General features: G+C 74.1%; 2 protein-coding genes across 2 annotated transcripts; one reads left to right on the top strand and one right to left on the bottom strand.

Annotated features, from left to right (window-relative positions):
• The first annotated feature begins 227 nt into the window (after window positions 1-227).
• MIEN1 (migration and invasion enhancer 1) lies at window positions 228-3,091 on the top strand. The gene is made up of 4 exons (XM_064524716.1): window positions 228-397; window positions 822-919; window positions 1,452-1,528; window positions 1,933-3,091. The coding sequence occupies exons 1-4, from the start codon at window positions 303-305 to the stop codon at window positions 2,014-2,016; spliced, it is 354 nt and encodes a 117-aa protein (XP_064380786.1). The 5' UTR covers window positions 228-302; the 3' UTR covers window positions 2,017-3,091.
• A 309-nt stretch (window positions 3,092-3,400) lies between these two features.
• Window positions 3,401-13,621, bottom strand: ERBB2 (erb-b2 receptor tyrosine kinase 2). Its single transcript, XM_064524712.1, has 27 exons — window positions 13,380-13,621; window positions 11,564-11,715; window positions 11,295-11,481; window positions 10,329-10,466; window positions 10,180-10,248; window positions 9,537-9,649; window positions 9,306-9,447; window positions 9,110-9,226; window positions 8,838-8,964; window positions 8,672-8,745; window positions 8,478-8,568; window positions 8,173-8,372; window positions 7,934-8,066; window positions 7,761-7,851; window positions 7,493-7,653; window positions 7,360-7,407; window positions 7,114-7,252; window positions 6,867-6,989; window positions 6,681-6,779; window positions 6,376-6,561; window positions 6,129-6,284; window positions 5,910-5,985; window positions 5,672-5,818; window positions 5,455-5,552; window positions 5,204-5,374; window positions 4,665-4,935; window positions 3,401-4,556 (listed from the first exon to the last, which is right to left on the bottom strand). Exons 1-27 carry the CDS (start codon window positions 13,456-13,458, stop codon window positions 4,213-4,215), a joined length of 3,732 nt encoding a protein of 1,243 aa, XP_064380782.1. The 5' UTR covers window positions 13,459-13,621; the 3' UTR covers window positions 3,401-4,212.
• Window positions 13,622-14,203: the final 582 nt, after the last annotated feature.

Here is a 14,203-nt window from a genome sequence, read left to right as displayed (position 1 = left end):
TACAGGGCTCCCACGGGTGCTGTGGGGCTCCCATGGGTGTGTAGGTCTCCCACGGGTGCTGTGGGGCTCCCACGGGTGTGCAGGTCTCCCATGGGCGCTGTGCAGCTCCCACGGGCGTCGCGGGGCTCCCGCGGGGCCCCCGTCGGTGCGGGGCAGCGGCGCCGCTGCTGCGCGCTCCTCCCGCCGGCAGAGGGCGGGCGCGGCGGGCGCCGAGCAGACGAGGGGGCGGGGCAGCGGGGCCGGAAGCGCCGCGCTCACGTGAGCGGCACCCGGAACCGCGCGGCAGCCGGCAGCGGGCGGCGATGAGCGCCGGGGCTGGGGACGAGGCGGCGGCGGCGGCGGCGGCGGCGGCCGGGTCTGAGCCCGAGCGCCGGGTCCGCATCGTGGTGGAGTACTGGTGAGTGCCGGGCCCTGCCCTGCGTCCGGCCCGGGCCCGCGGCCGCCTTCCCCCGGGGCTGGGGCCGGCGGCGGGGCCTCCCGGGGGCGGCGGGAACCGGGTGATTTGGGGGAGCTGGGCGGGGAGGGGGACGCAGGGGGCTGCGGGGCTTTTCGGGGGGTTGGAGGGTGCGGAGGAGCCGGAGGGGGGCAGGTAGCCGGGGTTGGGGGGTTGGGGCAGGAGGGGGGGCCGCGCGGGGCTGAGGGGGTGGGGGAGCGCGGCGGGGGGGCAGAGGGGTGTGGAGGGAGTGTGAGGTGGCGGCAGCGCTGGGGGGCTGGAAGGGGGCTGTGGGGCTGGGGGTGGTGGGGTGAGGGGGGCTGTCGGGGGCCCCTGGCCCCCCACCCCCCTGCCCCCGTTGCTGACCGGCTTCTCCCCCGGTGCCCAGCGAGCCCTGCGGGTTCGAGCCCACGTACCAGGAGCTGGCGAGCGCCGTGAAGGAGGAGTACCCCGACATCGAGATCGAGTCCCGACTTGGCGGCACAGGTAAGGCCCCGCGCTGGCCCCACCGCGCTGCCTGTTTGTCCACCGCTGCCGTCGGGGCAGCCCTGGCCTGGCCCTGTCCTAGACTGCGGTCTCTCAGCCCTGTTCCCCAGTAACGTGCGGGGCGGGTGGAGGGGCTGAGTGGGTTTAAAGCTTATGGTGGAGGTGAGTCTGTGATTTTGGGCTCTGCGTCGAGGCTCCTGGGGTGGTTTGTGCATTGCATGTGTGATAGCTGCACATCACGGGGGCTGTTGCTGCCCCTCACCAGCGTCTCGGGGGATGCAGAGGCTTTCGGGAGCCTGGGGGTCTGCCAGGAGCAGGGCAGAAGCCATCACATCTCTGTGTGCCTGCTGGCCCAGTCGTGCCGCACGGGGAATGTTCTGGCGGGTCTGGGGATAACCTGGACCCAGCCACCGTGTTTCTGCCTCTCAGATGCTCGTTGCCACCACAGGAACGATTGTGGAACTGCTCTGGGGTTTAACAGCATGGCGCAGGGCAGCGGCACGGCTTAAGCTTGGCTCTGCGTGTTTTTAAGGTGCCTTTGAGATTGAAATCAACGGGCAGCTGGTCTTCTCCAAGCTGGAGAACGGAGGCTTTCCCTACGAGAAGGATGTAAGTACCGGGCCCAGCGAGGTCCTTGCGTCAGCCGTGTTCGACGGGCCCTAGAGGGAGGCTTGTTTTTGCAGCGAGGTCTCCGGTGACCGTTTTTTCCCTCGGTGTCTCCGTTTCATCACCCGTGAGTTCTGCAGAGCTCGGAGGGTGAGGAAGCCTCGTGGTCCCACCACGCTCTGATCCCACCTGCCTCCCCCGGCAGCTGCCACTCGCACAGGGGAAGCGGGCCAGGTTCCTGGAGCTCTTCTCCCGTCCCTTCAGCCCCGCTGTTAGCGCTCCGGGCCCAGGGTGCTGTCTCACCTTCACCCTTGTCGCGTTTGAGTGCCGGAGACCGGCATGTCGCCCTGCGAGCTGCTGCTCGAGGCCGGCTGCTCAGCGCCACCCCTTCCCCTCTGTCTCCTCAGCTGATCGAAGCGATTCGCAGAGCGAGGAATGGGGAGCCGCTCGAGAAAATCACCAACAGCCGCCCGCCGTGCGTCATCCTGTAGCCCCGGCTGCGTCCCCGTGCTGAGCCGGGGTCTCCCGGCGCCCGCCGGCCGGCCCGTGCCCCCTCGGCACCCCCGTGCTTCGCTCCGCTCTGCCCCCGTTGGCTCCCTGCGCGGCCGGGGACGTCGGGGGAGCGCAGGCGCGTGAGGAGACCCTGGGAAGGCCACCGCCCGGCGCGGCCGGGCCAGCCCTGCCGCGATAGCCCCGGGGGGAGCGTGCCGGCCCGGCCCCTCAGGCCGCGCAGCCGAGATCCCGGCTCTTGCGGACTCCGGATCCAGGCTGCTCGACGCGCCGGGGGCAGCTGAGGTGGCCGCGTGGCTGTGCCGTCCCCGTCGGTCCCGGCCCGCTGAAGGGTGTAACCGTGGTACCGCCCAGCTTCCCCGAGGCAGGGCGAGCGCTTCCCCGCCTGCCTTCGCCGTCCCCTTGCCTCTCTCCGGGCTCGGGCTCCTCCGAGGGCCCAGCAGGGCAGGGTGGCGCGGGGAAGGGCTTTCCTCCCCTACCCGCTGCGGTTCTGGGGCAGTGCCACGAACCCTCGGTGCCTCCCGTGCCGTGGGGCCCGTGAACGTGCTGCCCAGCGCGGGAGCCAAGCCCAGCGTACGCAGGGGACTTTGCAGGTTCAGACTTCCCAGGAGGTTAAAGCAGAGGAAAACCACTTTCTGTAAACTTTGGCATGGTTCGTTAATGATTAAAGTCCCTCCTGTCACTGTTTAAACTGGTGCGAAGGCAGCGGGGACTGGCTGCCCGCTCTGGGCATGGGAACCCCTGCTTGGCTCTGTCCCCAGAGCCAAGAGGGTTATTTAACGGCCGCGAGCTTCCCCCTCCTCCCCTTTCTCAGGCTCCTGCGCTTGGCTCTCGCTTTCTGCCTGTCATGACTCTGCCCTTCGCCACGGGGCAGCCGAGCCCGGGGGGAGCGTGGCCGCGCCAGGGGAGTGCCGGTGCGGGGGGCCGGCGGCACCCGCGGCGCCGCTCCCCTGGCGCAGAGCCTGCATGCCGAGCCGAGGGTGGGGCGCCCTATTTATTCTATACTGTGTATAAACCCGACGGCCTGGTGCTGAATAAAGGAGAGAGGAGAACGTGGCCCTCCTTCGTGTGCCTCCCTCGAGGCGGGGGTGGGACGCGGTACCACGGCGCGAAAGCAGGGTTAGCTCGGGCCCTGTCTCCCACCTGCCCTGTCCTCGGCCAGCGGCCAGGCGGGTTTAGGGCTTTCACCTCGCAGGTAAGTGGGTCCTGCCCTCTCTCACCCCCTTGGGTGTGAGCTGAGCCCAGCAGGGCCAGGAGGGGAGGGAAACGCTGGTCCCTGGGAGACGGAGGCGGCTCCCTGGCCCCGTGTCAGCTGCCGAAGGGCGAGGGCGGACGCTGGAGAACGCGGGGAACCAGGCAGACGAGTGGAGTAGAAAAACAATGTACAATTATCAAATATACATCTAGGTGTGATACAGTCGGCTTCAAAACAATCCAGCAGGTGCCTGGGCCGACGCAGAGGCCTGGCGGCTGCGTCACCCTGGTCTCAGTGCAAGTCTGTGTGTCCCGGCTCGGGGTCCGGGGTGGGGAGGGTGACGTGAGCGAGGGTCCCGGCAGGGACCGGACTGGGCCAGGACAGGTCCGGAGATGCAGGGGGTAACGGAGAAGTCCTCGGGCCACAGCTGGGGCAGGGGACGAGGGCTGTGCGCCGTTAGCTTGATTTGGAGCCCAGCAGGGCTGGGGAGGGAAGCAGCGGCAGCGGGTGTAGAAAACAGCAATAAATAGCACGGCGGCGAGGAGGTGTGCGAATCCGGCCGGCTCCTGCCGCGTCTCCGCTCCCCGGCTGTCGGTGCTGGCAGAGGCGTCTCCGGAGCCCGGGCGGAGGGCGGCTCAGCTGGGCGGTGAGCAGCTCCGGGGGCGTCGCTGCCTCTGGCTTCCCTCATCCTTCTCCGGGAGGGTCTGCGGCTTTTGAGCCCGGCGCTCGCAGGCGGCAAGGAGAGGCTCGCGGGGGGCATTCGGGTCACCCCTGCCGGCTCCGCAGGGGCTCAGGAGCAGCAGCTGGCCCTGCCTGCGCTGCCGCGCTCTGTCCCACGGTCCTGGGCTCTGCCAGCCCCTCTGCAGATGCCCCCGGGGCCAGGGGACGGCCGCCAGCCCCAGCCCAGCCCCACGTCCGCCGGCCGCCGCGCGCCGGCCCTCCCCGAGCTGCCTCAGTGAAGGGGTGTCTCCGCGGCCCGGCCCTACACGGCCGCGTCCGTGGGCCGCGCCACGGGCTCGGCGAGGCCCAAGTACTCGGGGTTCTCGGCCGTGGGCGTCGCGCCGGCCTCGGGGCCGCCGGCCTTGGAGGGGTCCTGGTTCCAGTAGTAGGGGTTGTCGAAGGCCTGGCTGAAGGGGCCGGGGGGGCCGGGGGGCGCCAGGTACTCGGGGTTCTCCACGGCGTGGCCCAAGGACCCCGCGAAGGGGTGCTTTGGTTCCTTGATGAGCCCGTTCTTGCCCTGGTGGCCCTTGGGCTTGTCCGGCGGGGACGGCGGTGCTCGGGGGTGCCGGGAAGGGGAGCGGGGCTCCCCAGCCTGGTTCACGTACTCTGTGGGGACAAGGGGCGCGTTAGGGGCCGGCCCAAACCGTGTGCAGCCCCCGGAGGTGGTGGGGGCTGCCAGAGGGCTGCAAGCTGCCCCCTCCCACCCCTTCCTACCTGGCACAGCGGCGAGGGGGGCTGGGGCGGCGAAGCCGTCGGTCTCCAGGCCCTCGTTCTCGTCGCTCGACAGCCCCGTGGGGTCCTCGCTGTACCGCTGCGGGGTGCCGGGCTCCCGCGCCGGCGGGCTCTGCGAGGCCCCCTTGGCCGCGGCATCCCCCTCCAGCGCCTCCGGAGCGGGGCCCTCCGGCCCCTCTGCCAGGCCCTGGGGCGGGAAGGGGAAGGCGGCCGCGTCCTCGCTCCCTGCGTCCGCCGGGCTCTCCGCGGTGCTCTGGGTGCGGGACGGGATACGGCGGTCAGGCACGGCGCGAAGGCCAGGGCTGCTGCAGGCCAGGGGTCTTCCTGGGGTCTGCAGACCCCAGGCAGCGTGAGGGACTTCGCACCCGATGTCCCCCCAGCCTGGGCACGGCTGCAGCCTTGCCCGGCCCCAGAGGTGCCCGGCAGCGTTGGCACCGGGTGACCCAGACCCTCTGCCAGGGACAAGGGCTCCGGGCGGCCCGTGCCGACGCCTGGCCCTGCCCCGCGAGGGAGCCGCGTACCCGCGTGGAGGAGATGCGGCTGCGGTAGGTGGTGGAGGTCTCGGCGCTGAAGAAGCCTTGGTGAGGGACCAGGTACTCCTCGGCGTCCACCAGGTCGTTCATGTCCTCCTCCTCGAGCAGGGCGCGGTAGAAGGTGCTGTCGATGGAGCCGGGCAGCCCGATCATGTCGTTCTGGGGACGAGGGAGGTGTCAGTACCCGCATCCAGCCCCGAGGCCCCGGTGAGGGGCAGGGCCCCTGGGGACCCGCATACCTGGATGACCACGAAGCGCTGGGGGTCCCGGGCCATGCGGGAGAACTCGGTGACCAGCTCCCGAAACTTGGGCCGGCACTCGGAGTCGATCATCCAGCCTAGGGCAGAACCAGGCGCCGTGAGGGCCAGGGGCACCCTGGGGCTGTCCCCTCCCCGCGGGACGAGCGTCCCCATGGCGCCTCGTCCCGTGTCCCCGGGCCGTGTGTCCCCGCCGTACATTTCACCATGATCATGTAGACGTCGATGGTGCAGATGGGTGGCTGCGGCAGCCTCTCGCCCTTCTCCAGCAGGTCGGGGATCTCCCGGGCCGGGATGCCGTCGTACGGCTTCGCCCCGAACGTCATCAGCTCCCACACGGTGACACCTGCGGGGGAAGGTCGGGGGTGAGCGATGCCCTCGGTCCCCGCTGCGCCGCCCTCGGCCCCGCGCCCCGGGCTGGGGCCACCCCGGCGTACCGTAGCTCCAGACGTCGCTCTGGTGCGTGAACCGCCGGCGGAGGATGGACTCCAGCGCCATCCACTTGATGGGGACCTGGGTGGTCAAGGCGAGGTGAGCAGCCGGTCTGGCCCTCCCCGGGGGTGACGCGGTCCCTGGTCCCCACCACTTTGCTCCCCTTGGTGCGGTGGCAGCCTGGGGCCGCCCCGGGGCAGGGTCCCCGCGTCCCCAGGCCCCACCTTGCCGCCGTCGGCGTGGTACTCGGTCTCGTCGATGTCGAGCAGCCGGGCCAGCCCGAAGTCGGTGATTTTGACGTGGTTGGGGCTCTTGACGAGGACGTTGCGAGCGGCCAGGTCCCGGTGCACCAGCCGCACCTCCTCCAGGTAGCTCATGCCCTGGGGGCGGCAGGCGTCAGGCTGGGCCAGGCCCCCGGCGCCCCCCCCGCCGCGTCCCCCGCGCCGGCTCCCTCCGGATGCCCCGTCCTACCTTGGCGATCTGCACACACCAGTTGAGCAGGTCCTGGGAGCCGATGCGGTCCTTGTTCTCCCGCACGTAGTCCAGGAGGCAGCCGTAGGGCATCAGCTGCGTCACCAGCTGCACCGTGGAGGTGAGGCAGATGCCCAGCAGCCGGGACACGTAGGGGCTGCCCACCCCCGCCATCACGTAGGCCTCCTGCGGGCAGCGAGGGGACCGGGCTGGGTGGGGGCCGCGAGGACGTCGCCGTCGCACCGGCCCCCGCCTCGCACCGGCCGCCCCTGCCCGCCTGCACCGCTTGCCGGCTGCGCACTCACATCCAGGATCTCCTTGTTGGCCTTGGGCGACGTGTTCTCCCGCAACACCTTGATGGCCACGGGGATCTTCACGCTCTCCCCGTCGGGGATCCAGATGCCCTACGGGGGGGAGGTGGTGAGGGGGCGCAGAGCGGGGACGGGGTGGGGACGGTCCCAGCCCGCCGGGCGATGCCACCTGCCCCTCACCTTGTAGACGGTGCCGAAGGCGCCGGAGCCCAAAACCTTCACTTTCTTGAGCTCCGTCTCCTTGAGGATGCGCATCTGGGCCTGGTTGGGCAGGGCCCCGCTGGGCGTCAGCGGCTCCACCAGCTGCGGGACACAGGCGGGTGAGGGACGCCGGCGCCGGGCTCCCCGCGGTGCTCGGCTCCGGCCGTCCCGGGTCAGGCCACCGTGCCGCGGGGAGAGCCGCGGGTGCCGGCTCCGCGCCGCCCACCTCGGTCTCCTGCAGCAGCCGCCGCATGGTGTGCTTCCGCTCCTGCTGCCGCCGGCGCTTGACGCAGACGACGGTGATGAGCAGGAGGACGACGACCAGCAGGGCCCCCACCACGCCGGCGATGATGGACGTCACCTGGCTGCAGGACAGCAGGTGACGGGGGGGACGGGGACACGGGGGCAGCCGAGGCAGAGGAGCCCCCTCGCACCCAAAAAGCGGGGGGATGTGGGGTTCCTGGGCGCGTACCTTGGCTTCTGGTCCACGGGGCAGCCGTCCTCGTCCCGGATCGTGCACCTGGGGACACAGAGCGCCCGTGAGCTGCCGCCGGTGCCCCCTCCCTCCCTCCCCGCGCCCGGCGCCCGGCCGGCCCCGGACTCACGAGTGGGTGCAGTTGGTGGGGCAGAGCTGGCAGACGCCGTCCTCGTCCGGGTACTTCCAGACGGGCACGAAGGAGGCGTCGGCCTTCACCCCGCTCGGGCACTTGCGCACGCAGTTCTGGCCGTCCTTGTAGTGGGCGCAGGCCACGCACTGGTCCGCCTCCTGCGCGACGGGGGGGGGGGGGGTGAGGGGCCCTGGCGTCCGGGGGGGGGGGGCCGGTGCCGCCCCTCCCTGCCCAGGGGATACCCCCAGGGGATACCCGTCCTCACCGATCCGAAGCAGGTCTCGGTGCCGTTCTGGGGCTGGCACTCGGGGTGGCAGGGCAGGCACCGCGTCCCGTTGGCGTGTTCCCGGACGGCTCTGGGGGGAGGCGGGGGTGAGCGCCGGGGGTCCGCGCCGGGGGGGGGGGGGGGGGGAAGGTGCCCTGCCGAGCTGCGCTCACCCGTCCAGGAGGTTGCAGGAGGCGACGCACTCCTGGCCGCGCAGGAACCGCTCGCAGGCGACGCACTGGGTCGGGCCGGGGCCCCAGCAGTACCCGTTGGCGCAGAGCTGGAAGCAAACCAGCCCCTCGCTCTCTGGAGGGGGGGGCACCGTTACCGCCGGGGCTGGGTGCCAAGACGGGGGGCCGGCGGCGCGGAGGGGCAGCGCGTGGGGCCGCGGGGCGGGAGGGCAGCCCCTTACCGCACTGCTCCGGGGGCTTGTTGTGGGTCTGGAAGAGGCGCTGGCGGGGGTTGCGGAAGATGCTGTCCCAGGGCACCTTCTGGAGGAAGCAGAGCTGGGGGTTGTGGTGGACGAGCACCATGCCGCTGCTGATCTCCCGCAGCGAGCGCAGCCCCAGCGCCGTCACGGCCAGGTCCCGCAGCGTCAGCGAGTAGGCGCCGCTGCAAGGCAGGGCCAGGTGAGCGCGGGGGACGGGCACGGGGCCGGGCACGGCCGCCCTCGTCCCCCCCCCCCCCCCCCCCCCCCGCGGCCCCCCGCCCGCTCACTTGTGCAGCACGCGGCCCCGGATGACGCGCAGGTTCTGGAAGACGCGCAGGTCCGGCAGGCTCGGGGGCCAGGCCGCGATGTACAGGAACCCTGCGGGCAGCGGAGCGGCGTCACGGCACGGCGGGGCGTCCCTGAGCCCCCCCGGGCACCCCCCCGTCCCCGGCACCCCCCCGTCCCCAGCGCCGTGGCTCACCCGTCAGCTCCTCCAGGCTCTCGAAGGTCCAGAGCAGCTTGGGGTCCAAGGGTGCCGTGTTGGTGCTGGGGTCCCTGGCAGCGGGGAGGGCGGTTGGAGGGGGGCAGGCCCGGCGCGGGGACCCTCCCCGCGGGGGGGCACGGCGCGGCGCGGCGCGGGCGCTTACCCGGCGAAGGTCTCGGGCAGGAAGGCCAGGCTGCCGAAGATCTTGGTGCAGCCGGCGAAGTGCTGGATGTTGGAGGCGTTCACGGCGCGGACGCCCTTGAGGAAATCCACGCCCAGCCCGTAGCACACTGCGGGCAGAGCAGGGGGGGGGACATCGCGCGGGGACCCCCCAGCGCCGAATCCCTGCCCCGGGGCACCTCCCCGGCACTGCCGGGGCCCCCGGGGAGCCTGCAGCCCCCCGGTTAACGCAGGGAGCCGCCGGGGCCGTTTTACCTTCCGGGCAGGGCTTGCTGCACTTCTCGCACTTCTGCACGCTGTTGACGCTCACCTCCTGGCTGTTGTGGGGGCACACGAGGGTGCAGGAGCCCACCTCCGTCGCCAGGTAGTTATCTGGGGCAGGGCGGGGGGGTCAGGGCCGGCGGGGGGGGCCAGCGCGGCGGCCCGCGCGCCCGGGCGGCGCGGTACTCACAGGGGCACTGGCTCACGCAGCTGGCGCCGAAGGTGTAGCGCCCGTCGCGGTTGGGCACCGACTCGAAGGTGTCCGAGTTGTAGATGACGAGCGGGGGGCAGTGCAGCTCGCAGATCCCGCTCCGGTTGAAGTTCAGGCAAGCCTGGGGCGCGAGCGGCCGCCGTGAGCCCTCTGCGGCATCCCCGCGCCCCCGGGGCCCCCCCCGGGCCCCCCCCCGGCCCCCCCACGCACCAGGCAGTCGGAGTGCTTGGGGCCGGTGCAGCCCGCGGCGCACTGCTCGTGGCAGCAGTCCGTCGGCTTCGTGCCCTTGCACCGGGGGCACCCGTGGCAGATGCTGTTTGTCACTAGGGGGGAGGAGGAGTACACGGTGGGGACGGGGACCCCCCCCCGGGCTGCCCCCAGCGAGGGGGGGGGGCGTTGGGGGCCCCACCCCAGGCTCGACCTGGGTGCTGGCCTGCCGGAGCCCCGGTGCCAGACCCACCCTGGGACCCCCCTGCCCCGCCACATCGCAGCTGGGGGGACAGGGACCGGGGGGGACAGGGACCGGGGGGGGTCCCTGAAGGCTTTGGGGGACAGATGGGGCATTCATGGGGCAGGGATTCGTGGGGGGGCCAGGGCAGGGAATTTGGGGGTCTCTGGGGCAGGGATTCATGGGGGCAAGTGGGGATCCCCAAGGCAGCGGTTTTGGGGGTGCCCAGGGCAGGGATTTGGGTCAGCTAAGTGGGGGGGTCCCTAGGGCAGGGATTTTGGGGGTGCCCAGGGCAGGGATTCAGGGGTCTCTAGGGCAGGGATTTGGGTCAGCCGAGGGGGGGGTCCCGGGGCAGGGATTCTGGGGGTCCCCGCGGCCAGGGTCGGCGCGGGGTGCCGTACTCACGCGTCTGGCAGTCCTGCGGCCCGTCGCCCCAGCAGTGCCCCTCCGCGCACACCTTCCGGCAGTCGGGACCTAGCCGAGGCGGGGGAGCGTGAGCGGCCCCCCCATGTCCCCCCCCCCCGCCCCCCCCGGCGCCCCCCGCGCGGGCTCACAGCTGCGGCTGCGGGCGCTCTCCACGCGGGTCTCGGCGCGGAGCTCGTTGTGCCGGTGCAGGATGTCGGCCCAGAGGATGGTCTCCTGGAAGCAGAGCTGGGGGTTCCTCTCGATGCGCACCCCGCCCTTCAGGATCTCTGCGGGCCCCGGCGCCGGCGTCACCGCCCGGCCCCGGCAGCCGGCCCGCGGGGACACCTGGCCCCGGCAGGGACCAGAGGGGACACCCGGCCCCGTGGGGACACCCAGCCCCGTGGGGACACCCGGCCCCGGCAGGGACCAGAGGGGACACCCGGCCCCGTGGGGACACCCGGCCCCGCCAGGGACCAGAGGGGACACCCAGCCCCATGGGGACAGCCGGCCTCGGCAGGGACCAGAGGGGACACCCGGCCCCATGGGGACACCCAGCCCCGCAGGGACACCCGGCCCTGGCAGGGACCAGAGGGGACACCCAGCCCCATGGGGACACCCAGCCCCGCGGGGACACCCGGCCCTGGCAGGGACCAGAGGGGACACCCAGCCCCATGGGGACACCCAGCCCCACGGGGACACCCGGCCCCGGGCAGGGACCAGTGGGGACCATCATCTTTGTGGGGACACCCAGTCCCGGGCAGGGAACACTGGGGGACTGGCAGCCCCATGGGGACACCTGGCCCTGGGCAGGGGCCAAGAGGGGACACCCAGCCCCATGGGGACACCCAGCCCCAGGCAGGGACCAGAGGGGACACCCAGCCCCAGATGGGGACCAGCAGCTTCAAGGGGACACCCAGAACCAGGCAGGGACCAGAGGGGACACACAGCTCCATGGGGACACCCAGCCCCACGGGGACACTGAGACCTCGGCAGGGACCAGAGGGGACTGGCAGCCCCACGGGGACACCCAGCCCCACAGGGACACCCATCCCGCTCGTCCAGCCCCGAGCGGGGCCCGGCCCCCCGAGCACCCCTCCGCGGGGGCCGTCGCCCACCTGTGAGGTGCCTCATGCCGAGCTGGCGCAGCCCGGGGGGGCCGCCGGGGCCGCCGTTGCCCAGCACGGCCAGGGCGTAGCGCTCCTCGAAGAGCTGCGTGCCGCGGATGATGCGCAGGCTCCGCAGCTCCAGGCCGCTCACCCGGTTCTCGGCGATGAGCACGTAGCCCTGCACCTCCTCGATGTCCTGGGGACGGGGAGGGGGGGGGGACGCGTGAGGCCCCCGGCGGGCGCCCAAGGCCTCGCCCGGGCCCCCCCGGCCCGCTCACCCGCAGGAAGGCGGTGTCGGCGCCGGCGGGCAGGTGGGTGAGCTCCAGGTTGCCCTGCACCACGCGGCAGCCGCGGTAGAGGTGCCGCAGCGTCTCGTAGTGGCTCTCGGGGCTGGAGGGACGCAGCAGCTTCATGTCGGTGCCGGTGCACACTGCGGGGACAGAGCGGGACGGCGGCGCTGGCTCGGTGGCCGGGGGGGGGGACACCCCGCCGTGGCCCCGCGGGAACCCGAGCCGGAGCGCCGGCCTCCGCAGGAAATGCCGCCGAGGCCGCCGCCGCCGCCAGGGATCTCCGGAGCCGCTTCCAACAGCTTCCGATGGGCTTCCGGCACCGCCGCTGCCCCGGCCCCGGGGACACGCGGCTGAGTGACCTCGCGCCTCCGGCCCTGTCCCCGCGCGGGGCGGCCCGGCCCTGGGGACATCACCCCGGGGTGGCCCCCGCCACCGCCCCGGGGCCGGGCGTCGCACGGGCCGAGCCGGGCTGGGAAACCGGCTCGGGGAGGTGGGAGCGGCGAGGCAGGGCGGGGGGGGGGGCACCCCGGCATGCGCCCCAGCCCCGGCGGGGGCCGGGCTGGCGTCGGGGAGCCCCCCGGGCACTGCGTGCCGGCGTTCCCGCGAATCCCGGGATCCGCCGGGGCCGGGCGGGAGCGGGAGGCTCTGCCCACGCCGGCGGGAGGGGGAGCGCCGAGACAAGACCCGATTGTTGCGCGGCGGCGGATGCCGGGAGCCTCCTCGAGCACGCGGGGGAGACTTGGGGGGGGGGGGGGAACGGCTTGGGGGACCCCCCACCCACCGCCACCACCCAAACCAGCGGCGCCGGGGGCGAGCTGAGACCTGGCGCCGTCGTGCCACGGGTGCCCGCCCTGGGCCGGGCGGGTGAGTCACGGCCGGCGGGGTGGCACGGGGCCCCCGGCCGCGGCCGCCCGGCAGGAACCGCCTTTTCAGGTCGGGCGTGTTTGGGGAGCGAGCGGCTGACGCAGGGGCCGCCACCGCCACCACCGCCGCCGCCGGGCCTCGGTTTCCCTGGCGGGAGAGGCCGCCCGGCCCGGCCAGGCCCCGACGGCCGCCGCCATCTCCTAGCGACCGCCCGGCCGGCCCGGGGGGCCCGTCCCCGCCGCCGTCCCCGTGCCCGCCGGGCCGCCGCCACCGCGGGGAAACCGAGGCACGGCGGTGGCGGCCGTCCCGCCGCCGTCCCCGCGGCTGAGTGACAGCGCCCGGCAGCTGCCCGCCGCGGCCACCTGCCCCGTCCGCCCGCCGCCGCCGCGGGCCGAAGCTCAAGGCCACCAGCGGCACCGCCGGGGGCGAAGGGCGTCCGCGGGGCCCGGTGCCGCCCGGCAGCTCCCGCCCGCGGCCCTCGACGCCCGGCCGCCCCGGGGGGGCCACGTGCCCGGTGGCGTCGAGGGGGCGGCCGAGCCCGGGCCGGGCCCCCCCCCCCCCCCCCCGCACGGAGCCACTGCGGGGGGGCCCATCGCCCCCGATTGGGGATGGGGGCAGGGAGCGGTGCGCGGGGAATGCTCCGCGCCCCGGGACCCCCCCGACGGGTGCAGCCCCCCCCCCGGGGTGGATCCCCCGCTCCCTTCGCGGCCGGGCCGGGCCGATGGCAACCGGCGGGGTTGGAAGGGGGGTGGGGGTGTCCCCGACCCCCCCCCCCGGGCTTGGCGGCCCCCCCTGCCCGCGCCCCCCCCCCCCGCACAAAGCGAGCGGCGCCCGGTGCCGCGATCCCTCCCCCGCGCTCAACTTTGCGGCAAGTCCCGCCGGGGGGGGGGAGGAGGGGGGGGGCGGTGTCCCCGGTGTCCCCGGCGTCCCCGGGACCCACCTTCGGTGGCGGCGGCGGGGCCGAGGGCGGCGAGGAGCAGCGCGGCGCCGAGGCAGCGGCCGGCGGCGGCGGCGATCATGGTGCTCAGCGCGGGCCGCGGCCCACGGCCCCGCCGCGACCGCGCCGGCCGCTCCGCCGAAGTTTGCGGCGCGGAGCCGCCGCCGACTCCCGCCGCGCTCCCGGGCTCCGCCTCGCGGGGCCGCGCCGCGCTCCCGGCCCGGGCCAGGCCGCGCCGCTCGCTCCCGCCGCCGCCCCCGCGCGCGCTCCCGCCGCCGGACCCCCCCCCCCCCCCCCGCCCCGTCCCCGTCCCGCCCGGTCCCGCCCCGCCCCGTCCCGCCGGGCTCGGCTCTGCCCCGGCCGCGGAGGGGCCCCGGGTGCGGGGCAGGGCGGGGGGCCGGGCCGGGCCGGGAGCGCTGCTGCGGGGACGGCGCTGCGGGACAGCCCGGGGCACGGCGCGGCCGGGGGGACCTGTCCCGGGGGACGGGGGCAGCCCTGGGGTACGGGACGGTGCTGGGCTGCGGGGACAGGGGGACAGTGCTGGGGTTTGGGGACAGCCCTGGGGTTTGGGGACAGCCCTGGGGTACGGGGACAGGGGATAATGCTGGGGTACGGGGACAGGGGGACAGTGCTGGGGATTGGGGACAGCCCTGGGGTATGGGGACAGGGGGGCAGCCCTGGGGTTTGGGGACAGCCCTGGGGTATGGGGACAGGGGGACAGCCCTGGGATCGGGGGACAGTCTTGGGGTACAGGGACAGGAGGATAATCCTGGGGTATGGGGACAGCGCTGGGGTACAGGGACAGTGCTGGGGTATGGGGATGGGGG

The sequence above is a fragment of the Dromaius novaehollandiae genome, chromosome 22 (assembly GCF_036370855.1).
Source record: "Dromaius novaehollandiae isolate bDroNov1 chromosome 22, bDroNov1.hap1, whole genome shotgun sequence".
NCBI lineage: Eukaryota > Metazoa > Chordata > Aves > Casuariiformes > Dromaiidae > Dromaius > Dromaius novaehollandiae.
This window is presented reverse-complemented; position numbering and strand designations above follow the sequence as displayed.